Source organism: Pezoporus occidentalis, unplaced genomic scaffold (assembly GCF_034315485.1).
Source record: "Pezoporus occidentalis ecotype Australia unplaced genomic scaffold, CSIRO_AGI_Poc_V1 ctg16, whole genome shotgun sequence".
Taxonomy (NCBI): domain Eukaryota; kingdom Metazoa; phylum Chordata; class Aves; order Psittaciformes; family Psittacidae; genus Pezoporus; species Pezoporus occidentalis.
The window spans coordinates 8414518-8435634 of NW_026913425.1; the positions used below are offsets into that span (position 1 = coordinate 8414518).

The following is a 21117-nucleotide window of genomic DNA, read 5'->3' on the forward strand; positions in this document are numbered from 1 at the left end:
TTAGTACTATCCTTCCAGACAGAATAATTAAAAGCTAAACAAAAAAAATTACAAATCTAGAAAGCATGACTGGTGAAAAAAAATGGACAGCTTGTTATGGCTACATGGAAGATTACAGAGTGTTTACAGTTACCAGACCCCCGGAAATACATACAGGGCTGTAAAAAAGAGAATAATGAACGTATCTATGAGCTTTATGACAAAAAATGGTAGTCCTAACCAGCAACCAGTGTGACTTAGAGTGGTGTCTGGGAAATGATTTCTAGCCTTACCACATCACTGGAGATTTTATGCAATATAACCAAACATTTGTTAAGAATGAATGAAGTATGGGTTACATCCTGCCCTGTATTGGGAGGATCAAGATGGCCTTCCTTCCAGCTCCTATTGAATGAAGTATGGGTTACATCCTGCCCTGTATTGGGAGGATCAAGATGGCCTTCCTTCCAGCTCCTATTGAATCATGTGAGATGTAAATAACAAAGAAGAGCAGAAGAGATTAAATAACTTCATTCTACTATATTCCAAAGGTTGAGATGCACCTGCTTTAAGCAGGATGATATATGTATGTATTCTGCCATGCTGCAATAGATACACACATTTTTAAACTATTGCCAACACAAAGCAGTACAGCAACTTGATTTATTATATGCAGATTCTTCTGCATTGTTGCTAAACAGTACACTGGTCCAAAGTTACTAAAATACTTAAAAAACTATACATATGTAAACAAAACATAAATAAGACAGCAGAGTTCTTTGTACATATAGTTTAGTACAGATTGTTAGGAATTTATGAATATGTACAATTCTATACCATAGACTGCATTTTTACAATGCATAAATATTTTTTACAGGAAAAAATAAAAAATAAATTTGACAAATAAAAAGGAGACATATACTGTCATAAACACTGGCAAACAGTCCATACTGTATGATGAAACATGTGCAAAAGGCTAGGTTTCTCCAAACTAAGATGTTTAATGAATTTGTCACTCATTTCTGACCTTTTTACTAAAGAACTCTGAAAATTCCCAACAAACTAAAACTTTTCTTCTTAATCCCCACAGGTAAACAGGAAAGAACTGCAATCTCAAGTAATTTTTAGTAAATCAACTGTTTCAAACAACATAAGAAATTATTCAATAGTTACAACTTTCAAAGTCAGAAGAATCCCCAAATTTTCAAAGTGGCTCATTTGCAATAAATTCAGGATGCAGCTTTGTCAGGTTTATCAAGGCAAGATGACTGAGATGCAGGGAAGACAGTGGTAGGATTTCTGCTTGTGGATACAGCAACAGGAAGCAGTGCTGAAGACATGGAAGAAACTTTTGATGCTGGAGTATTTATAGCATTCAAAATTGCTCCCTCTGGACTGACCAACAGTTTTTTGATAGAAGTGTCTAAGTGAAGCACCGAAGTATTGCTTGGTAAATGAGAGTTTGGCAAATGAATGGCAGAAACCACAGAAGATGCAGCTACTACATTGACAGGAGACTTTATCACGGAAGACACAGATGGTGTTGCTGCAGACAATGGAGTACAGGAGTTAGCTGGAGTACTAAGTATCTGGGGTGTTGCATGTACAATGGGTAATGCATCTGCAGACCCAAAGGAGTTCACAATTTTTGTGGAGCTTTTCAAATGATGTTTTGGTATCTGCCAACTTAATGAATTACTTGGTGCTAGCATAATTTTTGAAGTTATTGGATTAACAACTGGTACATCTTGAGCCTCTTGACCATGGTTAATAGTTAAAGGAGGAGTCTGTTTTGTATTACAAGAGAGAAGAAGAACATGGCTGCCAGCTACAAGGCCTTGTGGTGGAACAACAAAACGAGTACCATTAATCATTATTTGAGTTCCAGGTGCCAAAGGCATACAGGTGTTAATGACTATTTTCTGTTGAATGCAAGGTTCATACAACTGACTTCCTGCTTTGCTTGTTACAGCTGGTGAAGCTGCAGGCATATGAATCGTGGAAGCACAAGTGTAAGCATGACTTTGTTTCTCTGCACTGGGAGGCACCTGCTGGCACTGCAGGGAAGAAAAGTTGGGAAAACTAATGACTTTCCCTGTATTTAGTGATGGAGGGGGCAACACGCTCTGAGGTTTGTGAGTACCTGCATTACTTGGCATAGCAGCTGAAACTCCTGATGACTGAAACTGAAGCAGTGTAGGCAACTGGCTTTTTGGCACTGGAGGAGGCGCTGGAACTGCTGCTAACTGAGGAACTGTGCATAACACTTTGTGGGGCGTGGTTATAGATCCAGGCAAGCTAATGACTGGAAATTGCAAAGCAGATGCTAAGTTTTGAGGAGATACTGGTGGCTGTGTTGCTGAAATCAGCACAGATGAAGCAAGATGTCCTGTTTTCACAGTTGATATACCCACAGTATTTCCAATATTTGATGTACACAGCTGACTACCCATAACTGGCCTTATTCTCAAGGGATCATTTCCACCAACCAAGACAGTGGGCCGTGTCCCAGAAGTCCCACCTGATGTTACTGAAACAGATTCTACACATGCATTTGCTGTTGTTACTGTAAGAGCATTTTCAGCTTTTGTTGTAACACATACAGATTCAGTAACTGACACAGAACTTCGACTCACAAAACTTGGAACAGGAACCAAAGTACTACTACCTGTCAAAGATAGCCCCAAGTCCATGCTCTTTTTGTCTTCTCCCTTAGAAATGGCAGAGTGCAATATATTCACTGGTGGAGCCTGCTGTGCATTGCCTTTGGTATTTACAATGGTTTGACCTATATTTAGTCCAATTTTCACATCTTTTACTTGAGCAATACTTGGTGATGAATTTATTCTTATTGGTGCTCCTACTGTAGATGGGATCAGAACCAACTGTGGTTGCTCTGTGGCACTAACAAAGGTTTTGCTCAGGGAAGAAGGAAGGTTATGTTTCAGTGACTCAGCAACTAGATTGGTGGTTGATGGACCATTAGCAATTTGCGTGTTAATGAAAATAAACTTTGGAGCATTAACACCAGCAGATGCTGGAGAGGGTATAATACTGACTCCTGATGCCCCACAGGGCGAGAAGATGGGTGGATTTGTGAGTACTGTAAGTTTCTGGACTGGTATACCACTGATTAAATCTCCAGTTGTTGCTGAGTAAGACTCAGACTGTATAACAGTTTTAGTTTTAGTATCATCTTGTTGCAGCACAGAAGAATCTGGAGTTACAACAGTGTTATTCTGTCCAATGCTAGTCACACTAGGAGGACTGTTTGGAGTTCTTGACATCAAATTGCTGGCTAATGAAATGGAGGACAAAGGAGAGGACACACAGCTAGAGTTCCCTATTACTTGGCCCAAAGTGCCTCCAACAGCAGGCTGGTGTAATGTCAATTTGATATTCTTCTCTGTTGCTTGGGTAAAATCAGTTGGGAAAGCTGGAATGTTAACAGAAGCAGCTGTTGAGGGATCAAATCCAGAAAGAGATGATTGTCCAGTATGTGAGAGACCAGATGTGGCTGTTGCTACAGATGTAACAGAAGAACATGATAATGCTGTGGTTTTTGGCACAAGAAAAGCCTGAAGTTGAGGTGCGTAAGTGAAAATTGAACTAGAAGATAAACTAGGTGAAATCTGGTCTGGGTTTGTTCGCACTTTAACAATTCCTGTGTTTCCACCTCGTGTTGTGACCAGAATAGATTGTGATTCTCTTATACACACAGTCTTCAGCTCTTGCCTAGTTTCAAAGGAGTCAGTTGTCTGCTGAGGTGCAAGAATATGACAGGTGGAAGTAGTGTTTGTAGACCCACTTAGTGCTGTTGCTGATATCAAAGACTGGCTAGCTGTTGAAAGAGTAGGTGAAGTCAAAGATACAGGGGATGTGGCAGCTGAAGCTGTGGCCTTGATTTTGTTGGTTTCAGTCTGACTCACCTTAACAGTTGATGACAGTAAGTTACTTGCTGAAGTTACAGCAGCCAGTGGTTGCGCAGTGTTTAGGGGACCAGTCGTTTGTGACAAGTGGGTAATATCCTTGTTAAAAACTGTACTAGGTGACCGAGTGCTAGCATTTGCAGGGCCTGTCACCAGAACAGATGTTAAAGAAACACTGACATTCGGTATTTCTGATGAAGTTGTACAGTGCAGGTCAGATGATTTTTGATGTAGTGACTGAATGTCCTTGGACACAATTTTTCCCTCCTTCTGCTGAATAAGAAAATTCTTAGGTAAAATAAGAACTTGTTGCATAACTTTTTCTCCAGTTTTAGGGTCCATCACAGGTTGCATTTGAATTTTCACAGAGCTGTTCTGAAGATCTACTGGTACACAATGGACATTTGGCATTTTGTATACCATTTGTAAAGGAGACTTTGAACTAGTTTGGCAGGACAATGCTGGTTTTATCAGTGATGGTTCCAAAGGTGGTGAAACTGTCTTCTCAGAAGTAGATACGCTTACGCCTGTGAGAGGTGACAGCTGATTTGTTAAGGTCACTTTGTTCCCAGTATTCTTGGCAAGCAATGCCTGGATGGGTTTGGTCCCTTTCAGAAAGTTTGACACTGATGTTGTAGGATCTGTCAAGGAAAATGATTCTGGAGTTGACCCTTCAAATTGTTTCGGCTCAGTCAAACAACTATCTGGCTGCAGGTTACTTTCTGAAATCTGGACCCCAGCCTCATTAGTGCTCAGCTTAGCTTTCTTCCTCAGTGAAAGCTCATTAATGCTTTGATCCAGACAACTATTTTGCTTGGACTGTCGTTTAATACATTTGGGCAGTGTCTTCTGTGTTTCTTTGGAAGTTGATTCTTTTTTCAGAATTCTGTTTTTTCCTGCAGGTAAATTCATCTCCAATAGTTTCATTTCATCTGCAAGGATATTAAAACAGAAACTATGTTTTACATATTTGTGACTGATTACTTCTATATAACAATTATATAGTGTCTAGTTCAGGCAAATTCATAGTTTGCAAGTATAAGGATATGTGTGAAAAAGAATGCCTACTTCTTTGAGAGCACCTGGTCAAGAACCTTTTCAATTAAAAAAGATGGTAATAAAGAAAGGAGGAAGTAATTAACAAGAACATGCAAGGACATAAACCTCATCAGCACGGGAGATCGTGAGGAAAACCAAACTTGGTCATTCAAAGTAACTGATGAAGTCATTTAAGAGTGTGAGAACGCTTATTCCAGCAGTTATCTTGAGGGGAAAAAGGGAAACACCAGAAAAAAAAATATACAGGGACACCAATCTAACAAAACATCCATGGAGATAACGACAATAAATCAACCTCACCAATCACACCAATTGACAGGCCATCAAGAAAAATTGCAGGTGCCCCTTTCAGGAAGATTAACCTGGAGTATGCAACAGGTATGACTCTCCAGGGTAGATCTTGGACACTGGGCTGGAAGGGGTGAGGTAATCAGTAGGGCTATACAAACTCATGAAGGGATGTGCGGCGGAAAGGAGAGGTGCAAGGACAGAGCAAGAAGTGCAGCCTATGTACGTAGTGCCAGCTGCTGGGGGATGTCTGTGTCTTCCCCAAATCCAGTGTACCTGGGGACAGTGTCTGTTATTGACTGGCAAACTTCAAGACAGATTAGCCAGCAAACAGATGGGGCTGGGGACTGGGCATATCAGGTGGAGTTCTAAGTGTGTGGGGCCTGTGGGAAAAGGGTGTGAATGCCACACGTTTCATATCAACCATCAAGCATCACCAATCAGTGAGCAGGGGAGACATGAAGTACACAAGAGGGCCCAGGATGCAGGCAGGGGTGCTGGGTGGACAGAGGTGCTGTGCATTGAGGTGTTGCCAAGGTTTTGGCAGTGCAGGGTTGCAGGAGGGGCCTGTGCCAGACACAGCTGGCTCCAACAGAAATCCATTGCAGGGCATAAATGAACCTGTCAGCCAAGCTGGTGATGCCTCATGGAAAATGCTGTGCTGGAGAGTGTGACAAAGAGATGTTAAGCAAAAATGGAGATACAACCCTGCAGACACCAAGGTCAGGGGAGAAGAGGGGAAAGATGTGTTCCAGGCACTGGAACTGACTCCCCTGCAACCTGTGAAGACACTGGTGAAACAGGCTCACCACCTCCCACAGAGGACCATGCTGTAGTAGGTAGCTACACTGCAGCTTATTGAGGACCCTATTCCACAGCAGGTGAATATGCCCTGAAGGAAGCTGCAGCCCATTGAAAGCCCACAGCAGAGCAGGCTTCTGACAGAACTGTGGCTTATGTTGCACCCAGACTGGAGCAGTCTTATCCTGAAGGACTCTAGCCTGTGGAGAGGACCCATACTGAAGTAGTTCATGAAGCACTGTATCCTAGGTGAGGGAAGGACTGCACACTGAAGCAGGGCAGAAGTGTGAGGAAGGACCAGCAGAGACAAAGTATTATGAACTGACCTCAACCCCCAGTCCCCAACCTGCCTGCATCACTTGACAGAAGAGAAGGTAGAAGAATTGGGAATGAAGTTGAGCCTGGAAGAAGATGGATACAGCGGTGCGGTGAGGTAGAAGAAGCTGTTTCAGTTTTTGTCTTTGTTTCTCACCATCCTACTGCTCTATTTTCAATTAGCAATAAATCAAATTATTTTTCTCCAAGTGAGTCTGTTTTGCTTGTGACAGTAACTGGTGAGTAATCTCCCTGTATGTATCCTGACCCAAGTGTTTTCCCATCTGACTTTCTCTCCCTGTCCTGTTAAGGGGGCTGACAGAGTAGCTTGGGTGGGCATCTGGTAGTCAGCAAAGTCAACCCATCATAAGCATAAATTTTGAGCAGGCTTACTATCTTATTACAGAAATAATTAACCACAAAAATGGCAACAACCTGCATTAATCAGAATTTTCATCTTGGTCATGTCTGGCCTCTTCTAGTCTACATCTGTCAGACACACATCATGAGCAATTTCAATACAATCACAGTAGTAGGTAAGGTAGAAGTATCAGATAAAAATGAAGCTTGTGAATCAAGTTCAACCAATGAAATTCCAGTAAATGCTTACCATTGTTGGGGTGATCTTTTTTGGAAACTTCCACATATTCTGCAGACTCTGAAGATTTACCACATACTACTGCAAATAAATCTTTGCCAGAATCAACTTCACTTTCATCATTAGTCCACAATTCTCTGTTAAATTTATCATGGTCTGGATGTCTTTTAAAGTCATCATAGTCCTTCTTCAATCTAGATCTTGAAAATAAAAAAGAAACTAACAAGTAAAGAACCACACCTTTTTTTTTTATTTGTATTTGCTGCCACACAAAAAAAGTTACTGTAGAATTGCCTGTGTCCTTCAAAAATTTCAGGGTAGCTCTATCTGCAAGTCTCCAAAACCCAGAAAATGTGAAGCGACAATAACATCCCTTCCCTCACCAAAGCTGAATACTATGTCATGGAATCTTATAACAGGCCAAAAGATATTACTCGTACTGTCATGGGGGTTAGATCCAGACTAAATTCTATTCCACGCAAGAATTCCACATAAGAATAAAATCTTAAACAATAGGCCAAAAGACAAGTATGACCATCACTGCTTTACTACATCCATCTTCTGTTTTTTCCTTCATCTTGCACTGTGACAAATGAATCTGTATGGACTTGTGCATTAACTGTAACAAATACACTCCTTCCTCTGAATGTAACCCCAAACAGAGAATTAAGTAAGTTTTTTATTTCCTACATGCATCATGCTTTTGGCCCAGCTATGGGACCATAAGGTTAACTTTCTCTTTTAAGAGAACTTTCCTATATCTGGGCCATTAGTACAGCTGCTACCTACATTCATAGGCTCACACTCAACTAAAAAATGCATACATGACAAATACATAGCTGCTTTACTTACCTAACACTATTCAGAAACACATCCATTTACCTTGATTCTCCTAACCAGCTACATATTTCCATTATCCCTTCTTCTAAACCATTGTTTAGGTGAGATTTAGGGAGTATTTTAATATACAGTGAACTACAGGATTCAGCTAGTGACCAATACAATATCTACGAAGATTACTTAGTGAATGAATAAATACATTACAGCAATTAGCACCTTGTGTGAAATATAATCTAGTCTGGATCTAACCTGTATGATAGTAAGAATAATACCTCAAATCTACCCATTCTTCTGCATTAAAATAAAGTTATTTGCCCTGAGTGCAGCAACGGCCAGCTGCTATCTAAGGAATTAAGAGGAAAGAGCCAAGCATGAAGCCCATGGCAGCAGGAGTGGCACTAGGTGACCCTAAGGTCCTTTCCAACCCTAACCATTCAATAATTCTATAATTCTATGAAGTCATAGCTGGCAGGGCATGAGCCTCACCAGCCAGGATGCCATCCCAGTACCTCTGAATGAAGGAGCAGGGCAGGCCTAGAGGTGGTAACTGTGCTCAATCAAGAGCCCAGATCAGCAGGCGAGTTCCTGGTGCTGAGACAGGTCTGAAGTCAAGCTGGGAAGCCAATTTGCAGCTTCAGGTCAGGATCAAGTCCAGTGATAACCTTGAGGGTCAGGACTTGGTTGAGTAATTTCAGGGAAGGTCCACAGTGATGATACAGGCCCAAGGTCAGTCTGAGGGTCAATTCAGATCAGTAGGACCTGTGGCCAGGCAGGTAACTGCTGTAGCTGAGTGGGAAACTGGTATTCCTATGGCACTGATTGAAGGCTGCAGAATGACCTGAAATGGGGATCCTAGCCATGGGCATGTGACATGATGTGGACGGAGGCCCAGGTGAAGCTGATTAAGATCCATAAAGCCTAATAGTTACTCACAGCTTTGACACTCTCACAGAGAGACAGAAACCTTGAAGTCTGTATGATTCAGTCATTAGGATTTTGAGCATGAAGCTGAGACATAGAGGAACTACAGAATGACACTAGGCAACTACTAAAGCTTCTGGATGGGAATTTCCTTTTTCTTTTGAGGAACTTCTGCTGTGGGTCTAGTGAACAAATATGATCAGTGGACAAAAGTAACCTTTTCTTTTAAACACTGCTGCTATTCAAATACCATTCAACATTATACTCTGTCATAATTTCGAAGACACCAGAGGACCTTTCAGAAGGGAAGTAAAAAAACCTGATTTTGATCATAAAGACTGCTCGTACTAATTGAAAACATCAAAAAATTAAGGAGGGTAAACTCCAGTTTCTTATTCCATATGAGGCCTTACACAGAAAGAAGGAGCTCTGCCAAGCCTTTCACAACCTAGAAGGCCAACACTGTCATTCAGTTAGTAGATGTTAGTATCTGGTTGAGACCTCCTATAGACACTGAACTGCAGCCAGACTTTTGGTGGTGCTGTTGTTCGTACCAGCATAAGCAATCTTTACTCAACTGCTTTTTTCTTTTCACATGATACCTTTATGCACCACTGTAACTGGTGCTACACTGCTGCCTTCCTCCACCCAACTCTCTTTCCTCCCCACAATCTGTAGAGATTGTTATTCATCTGGAGCTGCTCCCTGGTACGCTATGTGTCTGTCCAAACAGCTGTAATATGAAATGTCTGCCCAAACAGTTATGCTATGAAATACTTCAGCTAGCACTGCTGAATAAATCTGCATAAATGACAACCCCACATACTGGAAACAGTAATACTTTTAGACAGGATTTCAATCTGCCACATTTCTAAAAGGAGTTTGAATTGCTACGAACGGGAAGAAATAAACATCTAAGGAAAATGAACAGAAACTCGAAAAAAACAACAAAAAAAGCAAAATTTGTACTTTAGTCCATTATTTAAAGCAAAACGTTCAACAACATCCTGGATTTCCAAACAAGGATTTTAATTCATGCACCGTATTGATGAAATGAGCTACTTAGGAACTAATTTGTAGTAGTTTTATGTTTACTGTCTTTGGTACTACATTGTTGTTTTTTTAAACATAACACTTTTTACACTTTTCAGACAAAGTTCTGCACCATGTAACTGAGTAAATTGGTTCCTTCACACTCAAAATTCAAGCACCGCTTGGGGATGGGCTGGGTATTGATCAGCAGGTGGTGAGCAGTTGTATTGTGCATCACTTGTGTTTTGTGACTTTTCATTTCTGTTGTTGTTGTTGTTCCCTAATATTGGTGTTGTTATTGTTGGTATTATTTTTATTATCACTACATTCTACTTTATTTTTATTAAACTGCTCTTGTCTCAACCCAGGGATTTTATATTCTTTGGATTCTCCTCCCCATCCTGCTTAGGGAGCGAAAGTTGAGGGTGAGAGGGAGGCTGCATGGCACTTAGTGACTGGCTGGACTGAAACCATGACAGATGCCCTAGCCTAGTTTTCTAGATACAGGTTTTCAGCACCTCTTAACCAAATAAACAGCAATATATATCCTAACTAAACTGCAAGTATTAATAGGCACAATTAAGCATTTTAGGGGAAAAAATATTAGGGAGTTAAGCTCAACTTTATTAGTCAGCTTTGGAGACTGGAACATAAAATAATTCTTCCAAATAAAGCACTGCAGTGCCTCACTGCTCTCCTCGAAGTATTTTCACTTATTTGAGAAGCTAACTTATTGATTAGTTTTTAAAAGGAGAATTCTGCTGTTTTCTACTCCATACACTCTTGTTAAAAAAAAAAAAAAAAAAAAAAAGACCAGCTGATTACCTGTTTCTTTGAAATGCTTTCATTAGCTTTGGTTCCCATGGTAATAGTTCATTAAGCAGTCGTATCAATGTACCATGCAATTCCTTTACTGCTTGCTTCCGGTGGTACCATCTTCCCTGCAGATATAAATGACATTTATTTATCATTGCATTAGACCTGAACCTTCTTATATTTTATTAGTATTACAATAATCCTGGTTTACTAATACAGCATATGAAGAAAACAGCTGCAAGAAAATACTGTTTCACAGTTTAGCCTTAACCTATGTAAGACTTTTACTTTTTTATACTATAGATAATGTCCTAGCTAAAAAAGCAATACTGCAAAGATGTTCACTTTTTATAGGTGAAACTTAAGTACAATCCAACAAACATACCATGTGTTTAAAATTACTTAATTGATTAATTAACACAGGTTAAGGAAACTAACCATGTATGCATACTCCTAATAGAGAAAGAATTCCTACAGAAAAGTCTTACCATAATCTCATTTAACATAAGTGATGCAATTTATATTATTGTAATTGTTTGCAAAAACGATTTACTACAATTTTCGGGGAAAAAACTCACACAATTTTTGCATTACATTTTGTATGTTATTCAAAGTTCTCTATAAAGGTGTTTTTTTTTATGAAAAGTTTTGCAAATTCGTCATTTATGAATTAACAGACTATGCAGTAGAAACCAGTTTTCCAACATTAAAGATTTCAGCTTTTAACTCAAATGTATAATCAAAAATTACTTCCTTTTCCAAACTGATACATGTAATCTTATGATCTTCAATGAAGAATTCATGTTTTCGTAAGTCTGGAAAGTCTGAATGTGGATAAAAGACACTGTGAAGTGACAATTAGCATGCACATACATACATACAGCACAACCATGGTGGCCATAACACTGCAGAGCACATCTCTTAACCCTTCTAGATACTCTTAGAAGTACTTTTTTTCCCATTAATTTTTCTCCACTTTATTACATAAAAGACTGAACAATTCATATATACATAACAGCTAGAAAAAGAGAAGCAGCATACTCTGGTACTTCTCCCATTTTACTAGTTCTGCGCATTTTATATGTGAGGATTTTATCTCTTTAATTCTCAGAAATGATACAAGACAATGAAGAGACCTCTTTTCCAAGAAAATGAAGCAGGACTTGGGAATTTATTTATTTTGATAGAGCGCATATCTTTCACAGCTTCCTGCGGTCTACCACACCAAGAAATGCAGAGCAGGAAAAGCTGGATGAAGCCTGACACAGCTGCCTTTCAGCAGTCTGCAATAATGATTTTCTTTTGGAGCAATTCCTTTCTATACATTTCAACAGATCTGTCCAATGTACAGCAAGATCAATCAGTCTGAATGCTTGTTTGAAGAACAGGTATCTATTTTTTATGGATAATAATTTACATGTTACATAACACAATACCTATTCTTTTCATTCTTTAATTAAAATCATAAAAGCAAAGATTTTAAGTAGGAAATTATGCCAAATTACCCCTTAATGGTTAGTGTTGAGCACATAAGACAAACCAGCAAACTGTATTCTTATCTCCCTTATTTGAAGCCAGTCACATCTGCAGAGGCAAATGCACTGCCCCATAAAACCTGACTGAGCACTGCAACAGAAAACAGCATTTGTATATACTGTGGCCTATGAAAGCATTTGCTATCACATCCTAATGTAGCAGTCAAAAGAATTAATTGCTAACATATGAAAGAATATTATGTATACAGTTTTATCTTTTCTGTAAGACATACAAAACATTTCTCAGTTTCAAAAGGATGAATTAATATACTACAAAGCATTAGCTGATTGTACCAAAACAAAAATCAAAATGGCAAAAATAAACAATGCCACCACTATCAGAATACAGAAATGCTGTACATGCATTTGATATAGCAAAAAATGAGATGTGTAAAAGCATAAAGATATTTATGTAATTACTACAGATTAAGAACAAGAAGAAATTATTGATTTATGAGATTCATCTTTAAATCAGGCTTAAGATCTTGGCTTAAGTAGAAAAAAATGAGTACTTATGAATCAGGTATCAGCCGATCACTGAAAAAACTTTGAAGTGGTAACTGTACCATGCACTGAATAACCAGACATAAGCAGAAGGTTTAGACAAGAGCAAACTTCAAGAATGTACTGCCTTTATTAACACTTCCTAGAAGAACAAATACAAGTCACTTGTCTTTTTGTTTACAAAAAATGAATAAAACCCCTAACCATTCCTCTGACTTTTAGAGCTGTTTTTTAACAAAAACAGTGTCTTCCGTATGTAACCTCTGGAAAGCTCAGTATCTACTTCAAAATAACTTTAATACAACTATTACAGCAACATAATTTTAAGCAAATGTTAGTGAATTATTTCCCATTACCCCAGTTACTATTTTCTACAGATAATAAACTTGCCATTACAAATGTCTGTGTGGCAAACACCAAACAGCTACAAACCGATGCTTAGGAGGTTCAGGCTGGACATTTTCATCAGAAACATACAGCACTGGAACAGGCTGCACAGAGGAGCTGTTGAATTTCCTTTTTTCTGTCCTGTTTTCAAAACCGGGCTAATCAGGTCACCGATGACTTAATGCAGCACTGACAACAGTCCTACTTCAAGGCGGGGACACCTAAAATACCCCTTTCAACCACTGACTGCAGGGTACTATGTGATGATAGATAAGATGCCTCTAACTCAGGTGTGCACTGAGTTATGTTCTTATACGGTCTGTAATATACTATACCAGTACCACTGCTTGCATCTTGAAAAACAGTAATGAGTGGTGTCCCTCAGGGATCAGTGTTGGGACCAGTCCTATTCAACATCTTTGTTGGTGACATGGACAGCGGGACTGAGTGCGCCCATGTGTTTCGGTTGATATGTTGGAGGAAAAGAATGCCATCCAGAAGAACCTTGACACGCTTGTGAGGTGGGCTGATGCCAACCTTATGAAGTTTAACCATGACAAGTGCAAGGTCCTACACCTGGGTTGGGGCAATCCTAGGCATACCTAAAGGCCGGGTGGAGAAGAGATTCAGAGCAGCCCTGCAGAGAAGGACTTGGGGGTGTTGGTTGATAAGAAAATGAACATGAGCCGGTTGCAGTGTGCGCTCGCAGCCCAGAAAGCCAACCGTACCCTGGGCGGCATCAAAAGAAGCATGACCAGCAGGTCGAAGGAGGTGATCCTGCCCCTTTACTCTGCTCTTGTGAGACCTCACTTGGAGTATTGTGTGCAGTTCTGGTGTCCTCAACATAAAAAGGACATGGAACTGTTGGAACAAGTCCAGAGAAGGGCCACGAGGATGATCAGGGGACTGGAGCATCTCCCGTATGAAGACAGATGCCATGGGCAGGGTCACCTCACACTAAACCATGTCACCCCAGGCTCTGTCCAACACGGCCTTGAACACCGCCAGGGATGGGCCATTCACAACTTCTTTGGGCAACCCCTTCCAGTGCTTCATCACCCTAACAGTAAAGATCTTCTTCCTTATGGAATGGGTTGCCCAGGGAGGTTGTGAATGCTCCATAGCATCCTTAGCAGCTATTTATCCACCCAAGGAGGTCTCCTGGCCCTCCTGTTGCACTTCCTTCTAGTTGGGGACACAACACTCCTGGGCTTGTGGCAGGTGATCCTTGAATACCAACCAACAGTCTTGAGCCCCCCTGCCCTCTAGGGCTATATGCCAATGGAACCTGAGGATCTTGAACTCAAACATCTCATGATGCCTACAGCCAAGGCTGCCCTGGAGCATCACATTTCCAACCAGCCCCTCCCTGTTGGTGAGCACAAGGTCAACCACGGCACCTCTCCTTGTCAGCTCCTCTATTACCTGCAGAAGGAAGTTGTCTTCCACAGAAAAGGAACCTCCTGGATTGCTTGTGCCGGGCTGTACTGTCCCTCCAACAGATATGAGGGTGGTTGAAGTCCCCCATGAGGGCAAGGGCCTGAGAACATGAGGCTGTTTCTATCTGTCTACAGAGCACTTCATCCACAGAGTCCTCTTGATCAAGTGGCCTGTAACAGGTCCCCACACTAATGTCCCTCATAGCTGTTCTCCCTTTGACCCTGACCTACAAACTCTGTTAACTGATCACACCTGTAACCAGGCAGAGTTCCATACTCTCCAGCATATCACTGGCATAAATAGCAACTCTCTTTCCCCGTTTGCAGCGCCTGTCTTCCTTAAAGAGCCTGTAACTTTCTCTTCCAACACTCCAGTCATAGGAGCCATCCCACCATGTTTCTGTGATACCAGTTACATCATATCCCCATAGATGTGCACACATCTCTAATTCCTCTTGTTTATTCCACATATAACAAGCGTTCATATAAAGGCATCATAGTACTCAGGTGCAGCCTCACAAGTGCCCAGTACAGGGGGATGATCACTGCCCTGGCCCTGCTGGCCACACTATTTCTGATACAGGCCAGGATGCTGTTCGCTTCCTGGCTGTCTAGGCACAAGCTGAATCATGTTCAGCTCTATCAATCAGCATCCCAGGTCCTTTTCCACCGAGCAAGCTTTCCAGCCACTCTTTCCCAAGCTTGGAGCATTGCATGGGGCTGTTGTGGCCCAAGTGCAGGACCCAGCACTTTGCCTTTTCAAACCTCATACCATTGGCCACAGCCCATTGATCCAACCTGTCCAGATCTCTCTGCACAGCCGTCCTATCCTCCAGCAGATCAACACTCATGCCCAGGTTGGTGATGTCTGCAAACTTACTGACGGTGCACTTGTCCACATCACTGATAAAGACATTGAATAGAACTTAGTACCATCTTGTTCCAGGTAAGTGACAAATAAAACGCTATTCTGTAAATACAGTGTAAGGAATTAAGAACAGAACAAAAGAGAATAAGGCTTGTAGTGCAGACAACTATAACATATGACTTTCAGCTGTGTTAAGTTACAACTAGATTTTAAAAACACAAACACAATGAAAATACATTTTAGAGATGTGCGGAATGTTTCCATATAAACTCAGAGAGACATTCAACACATTCTTGACTGAATGCTTACCTTTTAAAATAAGGTTTCTGACATCCAGAGCAGCCAGGAAATGCTGACTCCACTCTCCGTGATGCCCCAATATACACAATACTGTCATACTCATCATGGAACCCCAAAGCAGACTGGAGCCAGGATACAGATATATGGGGTAAGGATTGAATTTTATAGGGTAGTTTTTTGTTTTTAAATAAGCACACACAACCACAATATTATGCAGTTTTATAAGATTTTCTTTAATCTTTACCTTATATCCCAGGGACATAAAATAAATTAGAAATCTTATAAAACCATGCAATATTGTTGAAAAGGGGTGGTGGTGGAGGGAGAAAACTTACCCTTAATATGCCTGCTCCATTCTGCAGTGGGTTTCTGTGGTATGTGTGACATCACCAGCCTAGCATTTTCTAGTGATGTTACACAGAGAGGGAGCTGACGATCTGCAGCTGCTTTGGACATCAGATACCTAAAGAAAAGAAATTGATTAACTTGTTCAATTCAGATATGTTCTTACTAACCTATTTATTGGTCAAATACCAGAATTTCAGACACTTATTCCCATGGCAGTTTTGAGTGAATAACAGTCCTGACGAGTCACGTGTTTTACTATACCAAATGATCTGTAATTGAAAGTGTTTTCATTTTGAAAATGCTTAGACTTCTACAGTAAAAGTTCCCAAAACTCAGTATCTTCTGTTCTATCTTCAGCAATATCAAGCTACATACTATAAGTACCTATCAACAACTAACCTCTGATGTTGTCTGAAGTCTAATACTGTATTGCTCCTGAATACAGTCAGGAGGAATGACGTGCAGGAATTGATAAATCCACTTATGACATCTCTTAAGCAGTTTTATCTTTGAGCATTTATCAGCAACTAATGAAAAAATAACTTTTAGCAGCCATCAAACTTTTTTATTGTTTTTAAGACTTCAGCTTGCGCTGATAATCTGCATCTAGATATCTGATCACATGAAGCTATATGCTAAAATGGTATCTCATACTGTCTTATTAAACATTACAAACAAATGAAGTAAAGAAACCAATCCAACTAAATAGTAAATTTCTTGCTACTGAGAGTATCTTTACTTCCTATGAACAAATTTAACAGCAGCCTGTTTGGAGTTTCAAAAAAACCAAATGCAACCAAACAGAAAATATTACATTCCATTCTGCCCCAATATATTCTTGTGGATAGTCTCAATATCCTACAGATGAAAATATTTCAGGTGCACTACAAAATACATATTTCTGCAGGTGTACAGAAAATCTCAGTTTATTTTCAGCCCTTCTGACTCACCTCCCTGATACAGACAAAAACATTCACGTCTTGGGAAGTACAGCTGTCGAATTAAGACCTTCGGGAACAATATTAGAAGACAGCAGAACCCAAAACCTTTATAGTTTTTTTCATCTCTTTTGCTATGAAGTCAGGAACATCAATGTGTTACAGATCACTAAAACCCAACAGAATCTTCAATACATTTTCTCCAGACTCTAACTAGTTGTGCACCTGGCTGGTATCTTTTGAGTAATTCTCCTTCCCTTCACTCTGTCTGACTTCTCTCCCCACAGGGAAGAGAAGGTACTTCTCAGGAAGGTATTGTCCTTCATCTATTTTAACCTTGTCAACGTAAGTGTGGGAATCTGGGGCACCAGCCTCCCTTTTCACTCCCCTGATGGTTACGCACTTACTAAATGCATTTGCAGGGAGTAATTCAAATCCAATGGCGCTACCAATGTAAATACTTGCATTTCAGTAAACAAGGAATCTTTCAATGTTTATGTTCCTCCAAGATACTCTATGCTTCAATATAATCAAGACAGGGTCTAGAATTAAGCATCCATGTCAAAACCCAGTTCATATGCATACTACAAAGTCAGCTTGCAAAATGACATCTGCAAAAAAGCCCGAAGTTCACTATTTGATAGAAATATCCACAATCCCATCAGTTTCACAGTACATAATAGCAAGAAAGAATTTGAAAAACAGTAACAAAAATTAAGTTCTGCTATGATATGCAATAAATACATAAAAGTGATCTACAGAATGGCTTAACAGTTTCATGCAAAAACCCAGTGACTTCAGATCACACAAGACATTGATTATCTGAAACGGAGCAGAGATTTCCGTTTACTCTGCAACTCCCACTGATTTTACCTGACACAGGAGAGAACGAAAAATGTGATCCAAAATGATAGAAACTGATAGCTGTTATCTTGCATACTAATCAGGATAGAAAGTGCTACTTTACTAACCCTTCTCACAAAAGAAATTTCATATAGTGCACAGAAGCCTTTAAGTACACTAAATAAATTGGCTAAATGATTCACCAGTACATATGTTTGGCAAAACTGGTTTTCATCAATACTGCTGCAAGTAGATTTTCAAGTGGAATTAGGCTACTTTGCATGTCTTGATCAATTTGCTAGATCTAGCAAATTTGTAAGAGCTCACATTCAGTTGAGCTTCCACACTTACGTATGCAGTCTAAATTTTCAGCAAACATGAGGTAAAAATACAATAAAATCTCAACAGAATTTTTAGTCAGTATGTTCTATTTCATATTTATAATTGTCTACTTACTCCTGACTTTCCCCACATCTTACCTGTGTCAGAATTAGCAACAGAACAGACATCAATTTTAGTAGAATTTAATTCTTGTTATGGTAGATTCCTTGGGGAGTTCTTCTATTAATTCCATTTTTACTGTACTTCTTAATCACACTGCTTTAAAGGATCTCAATTCACATGTCCTATGGAACATTCCAAAGCTAGAAGACAGTCCAGCTTAGACATTCCTCGGGGAAGCATCCTCCACCTTTTCACTAGACAATGCATAGAGCATTAGACTCAAGTCCCTTTTCTGCACCTCCCTCTTTCTGACTTACAGTCAGGTACTCAGTTAAGTAGTTAAATTAACTAAGTTATTCTCTCTCTCTTTCTCAGCATAGTAAGTGGCAAGGAGAGGAACTGTTTAGTAGCTGAGGGGACCGACTTTTTAGAGCACCCCTTCTTGCAGTATCACGGACAACTTCACTTGCCACAAAATGGCACTTTTTGTGTCAAAAGCAGTCCCACTTTCTTTTGACCCCATATGCTCATTGCTGCTCTTACAAAGACCCCTCAAACTATGGCAGAACACAAGCAAAGGTATTTGTGCAACTGCATGATAAATTTCACTAGAAAACTGATCTGGGTTACAAATACCTCAGGAGCAGTAAAAGTGGTTAAGTTTATCACAGAGTAACCATACAGCTGAAGAAAGAATTTTGCTACCTTCTCTCATGGGGTGGCACAGAAAACATAAGCTGCCAGAGACAGGATAGGAATTATTTATTTGGCAGTATTTTGGCTTATGTCAGTTGAAAACATATGACATTGCAGACCTGCTTCAGAACTATAGCTGGAGTTCAAAAGTGAAGCAGTCCAGGAAGAGATAACAGTAAGACTGAATTGAACTTCTGTTTAAATAACTGAGATAAAATTTAATTTTCTTCTCTAAACAGTTATGGCAAACTGGCACAAAGCAGATCTCATCAATGTTGCAAATTCACCAGTCATCAAGCAAAAGCACAAGACTTTTTAAATAGAAAAATACTACTCACAGCTAATTCAAAAGACAATACAGGTGTTCAAAAGAGTATAGAACCAAACTGTTTTAATCAACCAGTGAAAAACCTTTCCAAAAGACTTATTATTTCATTATTGTAGAAGAAACTGATAGTAATGCCTGCAGTTAAAATTACCCATGGCTTTCAATTACATAACATTGTTCTAATTTGCTTTTAACTTGCCAAACAAAACTTTTCTGTGCTAAAAATCTCTCAGGTCATTTTTTGGCTCAAGCTGATGTTCTGAGAAGTGACAGATACAACCGGTCCAACTACCTACAAAAAATGCAGGAGAACAGTATATTTACTCATGGTAAAGAAGTCTTACAGCTCAGCTTTTTCATTACAGCCTCCAGTACTTCCAAGTTCTGGAGAAGGAATTCCTTTTATGTACTCTAGAATGGTCTCCTAGGAAACAAAGGGCAGTTAGGACGAAGAAAAAGGTTATACTTTAGAGTCTTCATATAATTAGACAGCAGTATTTCTAATATGTGTTAGTATCATAAGCTTTAAAGCTTGCCTCAAGGGTTTCTCTCAGTAGCATGTGCAAACAACTACTGAAAATGCAATTACCAAGCAGGTTAGTCATGAAGAGATTCCTATGAGTTCATGTAGGTCATCACTGCAATCAAAGATCAATAAAGTTATCATGAAGTAGTAAGAATATCATCATCTTCAGGTCAAAACAAGAAAGGCATCCATGAACAGCATCAAAATTAATACCATTAAGTTTTCATATTAGGTTAAACTTCCATCGCCAAATTAGAACAATGTTTTACTTAGTAGACTAGGCACTTCAGAAAGCTGAAACAAACTCTGTTCTGGATGTTTCTGAAACTGCCACTGTCATTTGAGTCCGAGTTGAAGAATGAAATTCTGATCTCCATTTTTTACGGTATCTATCTTAGCTGTACATGGTATTAAGACATCAAAATGAAACTGTAATGAATTCCCTTGAAAATAAAACCTCATTTTTGCAAAGCAAGTTTACTAACTATTGATCTAATATAACACCTATTTGTGTGTTTAAAAGTGAATATGAAGTCTGCCTGATAATTAATTTTTAAAAAACAACACTTTACTGTTTCCTTAGCATCACTTCAGTAATAAATTACAGCCTTTTTAATTTACATAAAATTTCTAACCACAAAAGTATTTAGAGACCCGGAGTCCTGAACTATAGAAACACACAGAAAGATTGTCCTTACCTCACAGCTCCTGAATGCTGAATGAGTTGTATCTTAACTCCCCTGTACTTAAGTGGGTTTTTTTAAGACGGTGCAATTAGAACTAAACATAGTATTCCTGCTGAAGTCATGCAACTTATTTACGTAATGACATTATCAGATTTCAGTCCAAAGAGCAATTATGACATATTTAGCATTTGTCTACCCTTGAAGAAGTCTTGTTGGTACAGTTTTACTAGCAGACTAAAAGTCTCATCTATACTAACATTATTGATATGCTGATATGTACTCTCATTGTTGGCATTTTCTTCTACTGTTGACATAGCCCTTCTGATAACCTCTGACAATCTTACCATATAACCAATTTGCAATTTGGCAACTACAAAATAATTTCAGATTAAGTCTAGTTTTACTCCTTTGGATATTTTAACAACTATTACACTAAGTGTCTCACTGAATGGGGTCCTAATCTATATTGCTTTTCACCTAGCATATCTCTGTTCCCCATTAAAATAATTTAAGAAAACATTGGTTTTGCATGAGACTGAAGACACACAGAAATTAGCAGCCTAATTACTAAAATATAGAAAAAGCAGTATTTTTAACTGCTACTGTTCACAGAAATGCCACAGAAATGCCTACCAAAGGTTTAATAAACAAAACTGCAATGAAAGAAAGTATAATTTGGATGTAGAGGACCATTTAA

The 21117-nt window shown here is 39.4% G+C and overlaps 1 protein-coding gene across 1 annotated transcript in view; it reads right to left on the reverse strand.

The window, feature by feature from the left end:
* Positions 1-628: 628 nt before the first annotated feature.
* BRD10 (bromodomain containing 10) overlaps positions 629-21117 on the reverse strand; it is a 50356-nt gene continuing 29867 nt past the window's right edge. Inside the window, exons 6-8 of the mRNA XM_062612514.1 lie at positions 10588-10703; positions 6982-7169; positions 629-4840 (exon numbers count right to left, since the gene is read on the reverse strand). Coding sequence (XP_062468498.1) covers positions 1209-4840; positions 6982-7169; positions 10588-10703 — 3936 coding nt within the window. The 3' untranslated portion in view covers positions 629-1208. The remainder of the gene's footprint in view (positions 4841-6981; positions 7170-10587; positions 10704-21117) is intronic.